Source organism: Microplitis mediator, chromosome 8 (assembly GCF_029852145.1).
Source record: "Microplitis mediator isolate UGA2020A chromosome 8, iyMicMedi2.1, whole genome shotgun sequence".
Taxonomy (NCBI): domain Eukaryota; kingdom Metazoa; phylum Arthropoda; class Insecta; order Hymenoptera; family Braconidae; genus Microplitis; species Microplitis mediator.
Genome location: NC_079976.1, coordinates 21,003,014 through 21,018,221, shown reverse-complemented (window position 1 = coordinate 21,018,221; position 15,208 = coordinate 21,003,014). Strand labels below are relative to the sequence as shown.

General features: G+C 32.2%; 1 protein-coding gene across 1 annotated transcript in view; it reads left to right on the top strand.

Annotated features, from left to right (window-relative positions):
- The window catches only part of LOC130673164 (elongation factor G, mitochondrial), a 39,077-nt gene that overhangs the window by 12,634 nt on the left and 11,235 nt on the right, over positions 1 to 15,208 (top strand). Inside the window, exons 3-4 of the mRNA XM_057478106.1 lie at positions 10,483 to 10,981; positions 11,065 to 11,326. Of these exons, the coding sequence (XP_057334089.1) occupies positions 10,483 to 10,981; positions 11,065 to 11,326 (761 nt within the window). The remainder of the gene's footprint in view (positions 1 to 10,482; positions 10,982 to 11,064; positions 11,327 to 15,208) is intronic.

Genomic DNA, 15,208 nt, shown 5'->3' with positions numbered 1-15,208 from the left:
TTTCCCTGGTATCGGCAACCGGTCTAAACGTACACGTAAATTAAAACCTAGAAACTATACCCCTTGGAGATGAGAGACATGACCGGTGGTAGCGGCATGTCCTGGTGCGCTCAGTATGCTAGGTTGTGGAGAGAGGGTCGTGGTTCTTTTAATGCGAAAGAAGCCGATCAACGAAATTAATATTAAAAAAAAAGCAAATAATGAAACTAAATAAAATACAATGAAGATGACGCGAGAGCGCCCTAAAGATCCGCGGTCCAGTACTCTCGGTACATCGCGCAAATAAATACCTGGGTAAGACATCGGGAACCTCTCGACGACGATGAATCACAAAACTTAATACACTACTTGGTAAAATATAAAATAAAATATAAATGAATAATGCGGTAGTTTGCGGCAATTAATTAATGCGACAGACGGCTCCAAGAGCACCATATACAGGGCCACAGGCTCCAAAACGACGAAAGTCTAGGGTGGCGGTCGAGGTCCACCATGGCGACTCTCCGACTCACTACCGCTTACTCCAAGACTCCATCTCGACAACTGGGTCGACTCGTTCACGAGCAATGTAACGTCACAATATATATACATATATATATATATTTCGAAAATTCCATCATGAGGACAAATACAATAGTTAGATTTTTATGAAATCTACTAAAAAAATTTTTGTAGGGAATTTATTCAAATTTTCAACGCCGTCCTTCAATTTACTGTGCGATTATTGGTACCTGAAATATCGACGATTAAAGCCAAAAGGATCGTTTTTTGTTTGAAGGCTGATGTCTCTGCGACAAATCGTCCTACGAGGTTAAAAAAAAAAGTCAAATTGAAGCTGAATAAATTTGCTAAACGACTTATGCATTGGTTTCGTTAAAAATATTTTTCCACGGTCCGTGGGCTCTTCGGAAAAAAACAAAAATTTAGAAATTTCTTGTCTCGCTGTATTTCTCATGTTTGCGCAATAGCCGGCGCTCTTAAAAAATTTTGAAAAAAATGCACCGAAACTATAAATTTCAAGCTATAAAATGCCTTTTTTAAAATCTCGATACGATTATTTTTCACCACGTTAGAGCCTTCCAAAAATCACTAAAAAATTTATAAAATTTTTCTGTTCCTTTAATTTTTATCGTAAGTGTAGTTGATCGTAACTTAATTATTTCATTAGCAATTTGAGTTCTGAAAATTTCAACTTTAAAATTATTTAATAGCTAAATAAATTACTTTTACATGATATCGTTTCCATAATGCTACATTGGATGATTTTTGTTTTTGATGGTGCTTGTGTTCCACATATTTTAATATAATCTATAATCATTAAATTGAGATCGATTGATAAAAATAAGAAATTTTATAAATTAAAGTTTTTATAAATTAATTTATACCAGTTCTTACATTTAAACAATCATGATCGGTTCCATCTTTACGATCATAATAAGTTATAGTTTAAATCATAAAATTAACTACACATAGACACCAATGTGTATTTGAATGTACATGCACGAACAATAATTTTTTCGAAAAAATATCAACCTAAAATATTCGCCCTTATTAAATGTTTATTTAACTTAGGAATGTTAAAACTCGATATCTTACCTTCTTTGTCCATCATTAAACTTTTTCGTATGAATCAGTTTCCATTAAATTATAAAGTAAATAGGAACTACAAGAATAGATACAAATTTCATCTCTTTTTTCTATTATTTTGAAGTACACATTTATTACCTATATATCAAATAAATGGACTATAGATTACACTTTTTATTGTTTAAAATTATTTTAGCTGTATAAAACTTGATTATAAATACTAATTTTTACTGGGATAGACTCATCTTATAAAAATTACATAAATTTTCAAAAGATTTTAAATTTCTCAACTTAAAAAAATTAATTTTGAAAGACAAGTGTCAATAAGAAAAAATTCGCCAAAGAGCTATAGATTAACATTTAAAATTCGAATATTTGTCATTCAATTCCAGACCGTTAAAAGTACCCGATGAAAAAAGATTTTATACAATTATATATAGACTATATATAATTATATATAGACTGTATATAATTATATATAGACTATATTTAAATTGGATAGAAAAAATGGCCCGATCCAATTGTATACAATTTGTATAGAAATTGTATACAATTCTATACAATTCTACATAATGATATACAATTCTATATATTGCAATTATATAGAATTGTATATAATTATATAGAATTGTATACAATTTGTATAAAATTGTATATAATTATATAGACTTGTATACATTTTTTATACAGTTGTATACAATTGGATCGGGCCATTTTTTGTATATAATTTTATAAAATTATATAAAATCTTTTTTCATCGGGTATAATTAGAAATTTTCGGTAATTTTTTACAATAATTGATATTAATGAGTCATAAGGACGTATAGATAGTTATAAGCCCTTATAGCACCTACATCGTTTTAAAACTTACCAAGAAATCCTTAAACGATCTAGTAGTTAAAACTTCTTGACTGCTATCATCATTATTATCTATAATACTTTTGACAGCAAGATCTTCTTCTGTACAAATACCACTGGAACACTTAAATGGTGAGATGGTGTCAGGCTGATAAGAATGTGAAAAGTTTATATGATAAAATTATTGTCTTGTAAAGACTAATAAAAAAAAAACAAATAAAAAATACGAATATTTATAATTTTGCCGCGCTACCTGCAGAAGTGAAAACATCCATAGAAACACCATTGTAATACTGTAGTAATACCATAGTATGCAAGCAATTCTATGCTTTGAACGGCAGAATTATAGTGTTTTCATCATCATCGTCTCAAAGATAATTAATCTTACCGCGTTTGAATCAAACTCTTGCAAAAATGATCTGCGTACTAATTTTTTCTCAGTAAATGAAGTTGAATTTTTCACATCCAAATTAATATCAATAGCTTGTTTTTCTTTTACAATGGGAATAACAATTTCACCTAGACTTAAATTCATAGAACTATCCTGTGATAACGGTTTCCAAGCAATTATCATTGTTACTGCTGTTGAAAATATCATTTCCGTCTTTTTCTTCATCACAAAGTATTTTAAAGTCTTGGAAAACTTCATTCTTGTAGTCCTCTAATATTTTTTTTCAACATGATCCACAGATTCATTCCTTGCATCTTTAGTTACAGTACTCAGAGCTTCTTTCCACGTGTAGGGGCAGCTCTTTTTGTAAAATCGTTATCTCGCCCGACATTTTTATCGTAACGACGTTTTGTTATACCCCAAACGTTCTCGATAGCATTATAGAATGGATGATACGGATGTGTACGCAAAATTACATGATCCGTTTCCTGCAAAAGTTTCTCCAATTCACATTGGACCGGCTCTTTATGACATCTGCACAACTCGAATAATATTTTCTTATTATTTTTAGGATTAAATTAAATTTCACGCGCTTCAAGCCATCGCTTAAGTTTGTCTACCTTCCATGCTGCTTTTAGTTGTTCTTCACTTTAAAAAATATTCAAGTAATTAAAAGAATAATGATAATAACAATAATAATAATAATAATAGTAATGATGATAATAATAATAATAATAATAATAATAATTATTATTATCATTATTATTATACCAATAATAGTAATATATTTATCAAATTAATTATAATCACACTAGTGATTTACCTGGGTCGAATGGCAAGATGTATTGTCCATTATTATCATAGTAAGTTCTTTTAATCTTGGAATAAGTTCTTTCTCGAACCACTGGAGAAACTTCTCCGAGTTCATGTCACCATGGTAGTCATCATGTTCCGCTGGTTTTTTGTCTGTGCAAATGAATAGCGCTGCAACATCAACGAATCCGTCTCTTCCTCCAGCATGGCATATGTAAAAACGAGGTCCTGGTGCAGTTTTTTGAAAAGAACAACTCCTTATATCATGCTGGAATGTCCACGTCTCATCTTGGAAAATTACTTTTCTCTGTTTAGTATCTAAATTTTCTTTATACTTTCGTAGAAAGTTTAGGAGTTTAATTATAATATATGGTTGCTGTCTGACATATCTCAGGCCATCTCTTTTTTGAAAGGTAAATCCGATATCATGCAATACCTTCCTCAACGTTTCTACACCACCCTCGAATGGGAGTTTCCTTTCTCTGTAATATTAAAAGTATAGTTTTAAATTTAATCAAATAAATAAAGATAGTGGAAAAATACACTCATGGAAGTAAATATAGATTAGGGTGATTTGTTTTGAACGAATATTTTTTTTTCACTCCCACTTGAAAATATTGTTATAGACATTGAAAAAAAAATTCCCTGCAAGTTTCAGCCTTTAATTTTAATTTTAAGTACTTTATATTTGATTTTGAAGTTTTCCCACTTAAAATACATAGGAAAGTTGGAATTTTTTTTTTAATTCTCTATAACTCAGCCGCATTTTAAGTTATCGGGTCGCCGTTTGCGGCATTTTTTAGGCAATTTGATACTATTCGAAAGTCTCCTTAATAGTTCTACTCGGACTCTAATTGTTTTTTCTGTATTGGTACTGAACATAATTTTTTTAATAATAATTTGGGTTTTTAGTTAATATTAACTAAATACCGAAATTTACAGAAAAAGTGCAGATAACGAATTCTTAGGAAATTTTATTCGCTACAAAAAAGGTCCTTTTAGTTAAGTGGTTCAAGTTCTTCGTTCACGTGATATAGGGATTTTAGTAATTTTGTAAATAAAATATTTGTCAAAAAATTCCATTATAACAGGGCTAAGCTGCTACTCTGGTCGTCCTTACAAAGGGCGCCACTGGAAGTAATAACGGCCTCCCAGAGCCGGATCTTGGATCATCAGGGTCGGTGTAATTTTGTTTAATTGTAAGAGAAGGATGAGGAAGGATAATTTATAAATAAATTGATATAATTTTACCTTTCCAATTTTTATACCTTTTTATTTAATTAAACCTTTTAACCTTTATCTTATAAACTTTATACCTTTTAAATCTTATAAATCCTTTAACCCTTATAAACCTTATAACTATATAAACCTTATAACCTTTTATAAACCTTATTTTATATAAACCCTTTATTTTATACTTTATTATAAACCTTTTTATTTTAACCTTATTATATAAACCATATTTTATTAATGACCCGCAATATTTATTTAACCAAATTTAATAACCCGCAATAACAAAATATAGCCGTTACCTTTGGCTTTAACACACACTCTCTCAATATAACAATAATAATTAACCCGCAATTATTTATTTCTTTAACTCACACACTCATTTACTCAGTCCCCTGGACTATAATCTACACACACACAATTTTATATATTTTCTAACCAAATGGCTTCCCGCCATAGACTAGTTCTCCCACCACAACTTTTACACTTTAATAAATAATTAATTAATTAAATATTTAAATTTTAGAGATTAATTCAATTAATTAATTATCTGGTTTTAATTCCTCCCTTAATTCTTTTACATATTTTATTTTCCGTTCTAATAATTTTATGAGTCGGTCACCTTTTCTCAACTTTTACTCTTATCTCCTTCCTCCAGTCTTTAACTATTTTATTCACGCGTTAATTTCCTAAATTTCCTTTTCCCGTTTATCCACTTCTTTACTTCACTCAATTCATTTATTTATTTCATTAATTATTTTATTTATATTAATTTTCTTAATTAATAATTTTACTTGTCACGACCGGTGACCTTGACGACAGAATTTATCCTCAATTTTCCCGAGACACTCTTTTATTTTAATAAATGTAATTTTCTTAAGTCTGTTTTATTTTGGATAATTTACTTCAATAATTAATTAATAATTTTCTCGACTAGAATATGGACTAGACCCGATAACTTCCGGTGCGTGGGTTACACGATCTACCTGGAAAGTTCTAGAATATTTCCGGCGAACTGCCTGGAAATATTTTCCTACGCGATAGCTCCGGCAACCTGCCTGGAGTCAATTAATTTAATTAATTTATATATTTTGATTCTAGCCAATTTCTTAATTTTTATTTCCCAGATTAATTTCGACGCGACGATACCTGATATATGACTAAATATTTAATAAATTTTTCCGGCTTTCGGCCTGGAATAAATTTATATAAATACCTGTACGCAATTTAATTTTCCGCTGTTTTCTGTCCTCGTCGTTTTCGTCTGGTATCTGGTCCTGGGTCCTTATGTAATTCTTTTGTCTTCTCCTCAGTGTTTCCGTCTCGCTTTGTCCGGTCTTTGTCTCCTCACTCTCTTTCTCTCGCCAAAACTCGCGTTCTCTCCTTCACCTGCTTTTCAATTAAAATCAGTAATCTTTCAAAATAATTACCGGCTATCTGCCTGGTAATTGTTAATAAATTTGAACAATTTATCGCTTGGTTCCACACTATGTACCAAGTCCCAAAATTAATTAATTACCTTTATAATTGAAATGGCGTCCGTTGAACTCAATTTTCTGCGTCTCTCCGTGTGGTCGTTCCGGTAACAAGTGTCGTCTCGCTTCCGTCTTCCCGATTATAATATCCTACCCCCCGCATGGCTTCGGGAATCTTCGGACTTCCGACACTCCTACTTAATTCTAATTGGGGACTGACAGACGAGCCTCCAATTTCCACTCCCCGGTCGACTAGTCGCAACCTACCCGGATAACCCTGGGTGGTATTCAACTATACCGACAGTGCGAACAATAGATTTTATTTAAATTAAATTTTTCGCGGTAAATTCAATTTTTACCCCGTTACACCATCAAATGCTATTTCATTTCAATTTTAAATCAGTAAACAATTGTCCTTTCATTAATTTAATCTAGTCATTAAAATCAGAAGGGGTCAAATTGATGAACTCCGGAAAAATTTTTGACAAATATTTTATGGTGGGACACATATCCTTTAAGCGGTCCGCATTGTTTGTTTTTAAAATTAATCTCCTGAAGGCATAAAATGTCAGGCAAGATGTTTGCTATCAGAAGTTATAGCTTTCTTTTCTAGTGTAGAACCCATTAACATTCCATTGTGGAAATAGCATATTGGTATAAGTAAGGATAGAGATTTTAGTGTTAAGTGTAGTTATAGTAAAAATATTTATTGAGCTGCCTTGTGTCTTGGTGGAGTTGAGTGAAGATTGGTTGAGTACAAGTTACTGGAGTGAAGAGTTAATTTGTTTGTGCATAGGTTTGTCAACTGTGGCTACCGTTGATATACTGGTACTAGTGTTGTCTTTTTGCTTTTTTTTTATCAGGTCCAGGTGACTATCGATAGCAAAGATTTTACGTGTTGTCCTGTTTTTTAGGCTTTGCGTAGAATAATGCGGATGGAGCTCGTCGATTATATTCCTAAAGCTCACCAAGTTATTGGTGTACTCGAGGGCCAGTTGTGCTGGGAGTCTGTTTCCATGAGCTTTTTCATAAAAGTCTTGAAGTTGAATAAGGCTTAGCGGGTACGATTTATTTTGTTTCAATATATTACTTATATTGGTCCAGTCTTTATCGGTTGAGTTTGGTGCCTTGGCTTTCCTTAGTTTCTTCTTTTGTGTTTTACCTGTGAGACTTTCCTGACTACCTAGTACACTAGCATCAGAGCAGTTCATGTCTGAAGCCGATTCTAGGACAGAAGCTTTGTCATTATTTGCTTTTGTGCTTACACTTGATTCTGAGTTAGTGATAGAGAGTGGTCTTTTTACACTCATACTTGTACTAGTAGAAGCCGGATTAAGGAAATTAGATTGTTGTTCACTTTGTGTGTTTTTGATGTGAGTCATTGTTGAGGAATTTGGATTAAGCTTTTTTTCATTATTGTCATGAATAGCATATTGAGTAGTTGTTGTTGTCTGTGGATTAGCATTCTCAGTAGGACAGTTCCTTGTAATATGGCCCTCTTTTTTAGAGATGAAGCAGGATAGCGTGTCAGTGAAGAGGTATATGTGATATACGGTATCTTCATAATTGATCGGGATCATATCTGGTAGTTTATCCTTATGTTCAGGGACTACGTAGGCTTGTCTCCTGAAACTCATGATGTGGCTGAATGCTGGGTTTTGAAGACCTGCTCTTAAGAAGGCGAAACTTGAAGTAAGATTTACTCCACCCTTTTGTAACTCTTGTTCAATAGCAGTGTGTGGAATTATTGGGCAAACGTTGGACATGACTACTCGAATGTTTTTGGAGAACAAGGGTCTAATTTGCAAGATACAATTATTTACTTTTATTTTCGGGCACTTGGCTAGAACATGTTTTACTAGTTGCTTGGAGGCCAAGTAAATACAAACTCTATTGTTGGAGATTCTTGAAATTAATTTTATTCGCTCTGGTTTAACTATATTTGATAAACTGTGGACGTAGTTCTGGATCTGAGCGTCAACTGCTGTGTCGATAACTATTGCTTGTTCTTTTGTTGGGAAGGTAACACTTTTTGTGGAATTTAGATACGAGAAGCTTTGACTGCTTTACACCGTGGGATCTATTTCGGTGGTATTCCCTAAGGAATCCACAGTGGTTTAGGATTGTCGGTAAATTCACCAAGTATTTGTAAGAATAACTGCACTACGGTTTACTCTATAACACTTGCACACGTGATTATTAGTATAGTTGCTTAGAACGCCCTCGTTGATCCGGCTTAGGTCTGAACACCTTGACGGTCGAACGAAGACTGATAAAGTTTTATTTTAAAGAAGATGATAACAAATTTCATGTTGTCAAAATATTTTTAACGCTACTGTATCTCCCGAGCACGATGTTATAACTTTACCAAATCCCGGTTACAATACCTATCTCACACCTCATATATCCTGGTATTTTTCATTGACTTCTCAAACACTTTCGCTATGCAAATTTTATTATTACGATTTATTTAATTGCAGAAATTCTCATCGCAATTATAAAATTATTAAGAGAATAGTCAAAACTTCTCTTCAGAGATGATAAAAATTGGTTTGGAATTGACTGCGGCTGGAGGCAAATTTTTAGTTTATATTAATTAAATCATTACTTGACGACCTTGACTACAATCTACTTTTTATTTACAGTGGTTATAGATTAAATTCTGAACCTCAATCACTTAGCCCTACATCTTCAAAAGGTTCTCCTTTCAAGATGATTTCTAAGTGATATTAGAAGAACTTTTTTTAGAAGAAGAATATTTTATGGCTATAAATAAATTAATTTTATCTAACACTTCATTCTGAAACTATATCATTGAGCCGTGTATCAACCGATTTTTAATCGTTATATATCGCTTTGAATCAAAACTTTCAAAACGAAGATTGCATAAAAAGTTTTAACGAACAATTTACGAAACTAAGTTATAGCACTCCACCTCATACTCATTTAGGGATAATTTAATAAACATTAGACCGGTTCAAAAAAATCGACTATTTTTTTTTTTTCAAAACACGCAGTGAAATATCTTCCTAGTCATGAAAAAAGAAGCCTGTGGAAACGGGAGCTCTTAATATCAATTTTGAAAGGTCGCTCATCGTAAATTTCTATTTTACGTTTAAATAACATGGGAAAAAAAATTGTTTATTTTTTAATTTTTCTAGCTCGGCATTCGCACCTCATATAAATAAGTCCATAGCATATTCTTGTAGAGAATTTAACGCTCTACAAAAAAGATCTCTTATCATTTTTTGATAAATCCATCCATTCGAAAGTTATCGGAGCTGGAAGTCAAATCTATAATAAATTTCCAGATCTTTTTACTTTTCCAGCAAAACTATCAAACTTATCAAAAAATGTCGTAGGATCTTTTTTATAGACAATTTTATTCCCTACAAATCATTTTAATTGAAGTTCTTCGAAATTCCGCATTGTTTTATAGTTATTTTCGTTTTAATGCCAAGCTCGTAAAAATAATAGTCTTCTACTCTATTCTGAGAACTTAAGATTAAAACGAAAATAACTAGAAAACAATGCGGAATTTCAAAGAACTTTATTGAAAATAATTTGTAGGGAATAAAGTTGTCTATAAAAAAGATCCTATGACATTTTTTGATAAGTTTGATAGTTTTGCTGGAAAAGTAAAAAGATCTGGAAATTTATTATAGATTTGACTTCCAGCTCCGATAACTTTCGAATGGATGGATTTATCAAAAAATGATAAGAGATCTTTTTTGTAGAGCATTAAATTCTCTACAAGAATATGCTATGGACTCATTTATATGAGATGCGAATGCCGAGCTAGAAAAATAAAAAAATAAAAAATTTTTTTTCCCATGTTATTTAAACATAAAATAGAAATTTACGATGAGCGACCTTTCAAAATTGATATTAAGAGCTCCCGTTTCCACAGACTTCTTTTTTCATGACTAGGAAGATATTTCACTGCGGGTTTTGAAAAAAAAAAAAATAGTCGATTTTTTTGAACCGGTCTAATAAACATATATCGAAAGTGCATTATTTTAAATGATTTAACCGATATTCTGAAATCAATTGTGTTAATATTCGTTTTCAAATACTAATAACAGTTTCACATATATTTCATTAACATGATAAAACAATTTTATGCAGGTAAAAGGTAAAGATAATGTTGGAGCTGTGATGGACAGTATGGAACTAGAGAGACAACGTGGCATAACTATTCAATCAGCTGCAACTTATACAATTTGGAAAGATCATAATATTAATATAATCGACACTCCTGGTCATGTCGATTTTACAGTTGAAGTTGAAAGAGCATTGAGAGTTTTAGATGGCGCAATTTTAGTTTTATGTGCTGTCGGTGGGGTTCAATCACAAACTCTCACTGTAAATCGTCAAATGAAACGTTACAATGTACCATGTTTAGCATTTATTAATAAGCTTGACCGCATGGGAGCGAATCCAAATCGAATATTAGAACAAATGCGAAGTAAAATGAATCATAATGCAGCTTTTATTCAACTTCCTATTGGTTTAGAATCTGAATGTCAAGGATTAATTGATTTAGTTACACAAAAAGCTATTTATTTTAATGGTAATTATGGGGAAATTATCAGAGAAGAGGAAATCCCGAAAACAATGGAAGCTGGTAAAATAATTTGTTTACATTTTCTTTAATGATATAAAGCTGCAGAAAATTATTTTAAAATTTAAGTTTCTTTTAAATTGTAGAAGCTCACGACAGACGTCAAGAACTCATTGAACAAGTCAGCAATGTTGATGAGACACTGGGTGAATTATTCTTGAATGAAAGTACAATAACTGTAGATGATATAAAGAACGCGATCAGGCGATGTTGTTTAAAAAGAAGTTTTACTCCCGTATTAGTCGGTACAGCTTTGAAAAATAAAGGCATTCAACCATTATTGAATGCTGTTTTAGATTATTTACCACATCCAGGCGAGATTACTAACTATGCATTGAAAGAAACAGGGTAAGTTTGTTAACAAAATTGACTAAAAACTGATGTAAATAATTCACGACTACATATACGTTGTAGTTACTAGTAACTTATAAATCACTTATATTGAAATAATAACATACTTCGATGGATTAGAAATAACAACATCGCAATTACAGCGGTAAAAGACAGACAGAGAAATAAATATTTATTGAGACACAACATGTACGCTATTTAGATGTCGATGTATGATTGACAGACTCTAGTCGCACTTCTCTTCGATGGGCATGTTCGGCCGAACTAACAAGGAAACATTCCCAGGTGTCCCCCTCTTATTTCGATACAACTGAAATATTTTATTCTTCGTCGAAATCTAAGAGACACATATTTTTTTTATTGGCGGAAAAACATATCTAGGGGGTAAAATCACCCGTCAAAGTGTAGACTCCAAAAGGGTATTTTGCAAGTTTCGCGATCTTAATTTTAAGGTACATTTATAACTTCCCGCTAAGAAAATTGAAAATTTTCAAAAATTCGGGAAGTTCTTGGTTTCGGTCCGATTTGCAAAAACCGAATTTCTATCAGATTTTGACGTTTTGAGGTTCTAGGAAGCTATCCTGACTAATTTCACGATAATGTCCGAGTGTATGTATGTGTGTACGTACGTACGTATGTATGTATGTAAATATTCATAACTCTTGAACGGATGAACCGATTTTGATCTTTGAGGTGTCATTGGACGCGGCTTGTTAATATCTTGAAGCCGTAAAAATTTGAACTTAATCGGTAGGGTGCGTTCAGAGATATTTCAAAAATAAAATTTTTTCAAAAATGTTTTATTTGGATAACTTTTAATTTGCTAGATGGATTGATTCCAAAATCTAATCAGCTCTAAAACTCTATAAGCCGCGTCGAATGCCACCTCAACCATCAAAATCGGTCAATTCGTTCAAGAGAAACCGTTGACGAAAGAATTCAAAAAAAATTTTTTTTTTAGTTTTTTTGAAATTTCTCAAAAACGGCTGGATAAATCAATTTTAAAATTTGATCAGCTTCAAAACTTGATAAAACACGTCGATTGCCGCCTCAACCATCAAAATCGTTTAATTCGTTCGCGAGATATCGTGGGAGAAAGAAATGGTAAAAAATGTTTTTTTAGAAAACAATGGCATACCAAAGTATTTTCAACGAGCTCGAAAACAGCGGGAAGTTTTGGGGCTGGCCCGCAGGGTTAACCGATAGACCGATTTTTTTTTTGGCAGTGGTCCAAATAGCATCTTACTGACACTTAAAAAAAAAACAGTTGATTATATTTTGAATATGTATGAGTCAGTAACGTGAAGAACATCATTATCGGAATAAACACATCTTTTTGAAAATAGCTCAGTTACTGCGATGTACTTTATTCTTTACGATTAAGTGTTATAACGTAGTAATTTTTTTTTAAGTGAATAGTTTAAAATTATGCGACAACTTCTATTTTGTGTATTGAGATAAATGAAAGTCAATCCTATAAATTGCACGCCTCGCAAGCGAAGCGGAGAGGTTGTGCTTTATAACCAACCTGTCAAGGTCACACGATTTCCACTCATTAAAGTGCATATATTTTTTTTCTATTACTCTTACACATTATGAAAAACAGATTAATATAAAGCTGAAACACTAATGAATAATCCTGATACTTTTTTTAATTTGTCTAATATGTATTAATATAAAAAAAAGTTCATTAAAAAAAATTTATCGTGGACGTCCATTAGTATGTGGTTAAAAAAAAACGGCGTGGTATGGATATCTCGAGAACGACTTGACGAAACTACTTAATTTTTTTTTCAAAATTTTCAGAAATAAGCAAAGAAGGTTCCTTTCGAAAATCACTACTGTAGGCCTTCTCGTTTTTTTAAAAATAAATCATTACGGTTAAAACCGGCAATCTTACATGTAAACAAACACACACTGCCGCCATTTTTCATTAGGAATGTTCTCCTTATTTATTTTTTTTTTACTTTTATTACTGTATATTTACCATGGAAATTTCTATGGGAAAAGAGCGGGATATTGAATTTTATTCGAAATTTAACTTTTAGAAAAAAACACATGAGCGTTCGAGGCGTGTACTTTTGGATTTTCCAAATTTTTTTTTTATAAAACTATACTCTGAACAACATTTCAAGCTATAATCATTCCGGAGTCGCCTATAAATAATGAAGAAATACAAACAAAGGAAAGTTTCCAAAATATTCTGCGCAATGCTATGAACGAATACTCCGGAGTCGAAATAATCGAAGAAAATTCTTTACATTTTCAAGAACAATTCAAAGATTGAACAATGGAAGTAAGGGAAGACAAAGGGTGGGCAAATGTACCAGTGAATCGATAAACACCTTCCTATTTCAGTATAGAGTGTCCGACAACAATTTAAAAGAGTGCAATCTGTGTCAGTTAAGACGGTGGGTTCATACTTTGAACCAAGGAGAGATTTATCGAGAAAAATTAGCAAGAGTTCGTAAATATACATCAGAAAATTTTAAAGCGGCCGTAGATGCAGGTTTAATAGTACATGACTGCGATTTAAAAAGATGGACTTTACGAGCTTAAAAAGAAATTGATGCCGATGATTTCCATTTTGAAGCATCATCGAAGTGGATTCTATCATTCGAACGAGCACATTGCATTGTTTGGAAGAAAATAAATAAGTTCATTGCGTCCTGACAATTGAAGATAAAAAATTATCAAAAGAGCAGGCTGAGAAATTTCTCAATAATGTGAAACAAAATATTAATATTCATAAATTACCAAATGTATACTATTCACATCAAAGTGGTTTTCAGTTAGAAATGCATTCTGGGTGAACTTTAGCCGTTAAAGGAGAAAAGCAGATATAATATCTTGTACAATCTGTTACTTCTACGACACATAGTTACACAGTTCAACCTGAAATTTTCTAATGTATACCCCCAAATTCTTGCTAATTTTTCTCTATGCCCCTCCTTAATTTGAAGTATGAGCCCACCCCATAACTGACGCACAGATTGCACTCTTATAAATTTTTGTCTGATTCTCTCTATGCTCATTTTTTTTTCTCGCTACGCCAATAATCAACGACTCTCAATTCATATTCATAAGATAAATCTCCATTATTACGAGTGCATTCGTCGGAAGGTGTTTCCCGAGTTACTAGTGCATTTACCCACACTTTTTCTTCCACAACTTCCATTGTACAATCTTTGAATGGTTCTTAAAATTGCAAAAAATTTTCTTTACTATAAAACTTTTTAAATAAAACTTTTACTATCTGAACTTTTTATAAAACTTTTCTGGTGCCCTATTCTGTTTACACCTAGAAGCTCAAGGCAAAGAACATAGTCTATAATGATTCTCTTCACTCTCCTTCGCTATCGTCAGTTCAAGTTTTCATTCAGTTGAAGAATTTGAGTTTACGTTTTTTTTTACGAATATATGAGATTAGATCCAGTTCAGGTGATAGGTAAGGCGTGCTAATAAGAATAATTACCGTCATAATATATACTTATGCAAAAATTAAAGAAACAGAAAAATTTTAGAATTTTTAGAGTGATTTTTGAAAGGCTACAACTTTGTGAAAAATAATCGTATCAAGATCATAAACAAAGCATTTGAAAGCTCCAAATTTCTAATTTTTTTTTTCTTTTTTAATTGTTCCAGTGTATACCCGCATTTACGGCCTTTTACACTTTTTGCCTTGACATCGCAACTGCTTCCTTTCTTTATCTGCTTTCTTTGTGCGGCTGTGGCCCGACTTGTGCTTATACTGTACTGTACCATTACGGTGATACCCTACCCGCCACCTTGGCTGTGGAAGTATAGGGGTAAGGGAAACCACAGAGAAAACTATTGCCAGTACAGTTCTGTATGAGTGAGGCTCTAGTGATCGGTAAA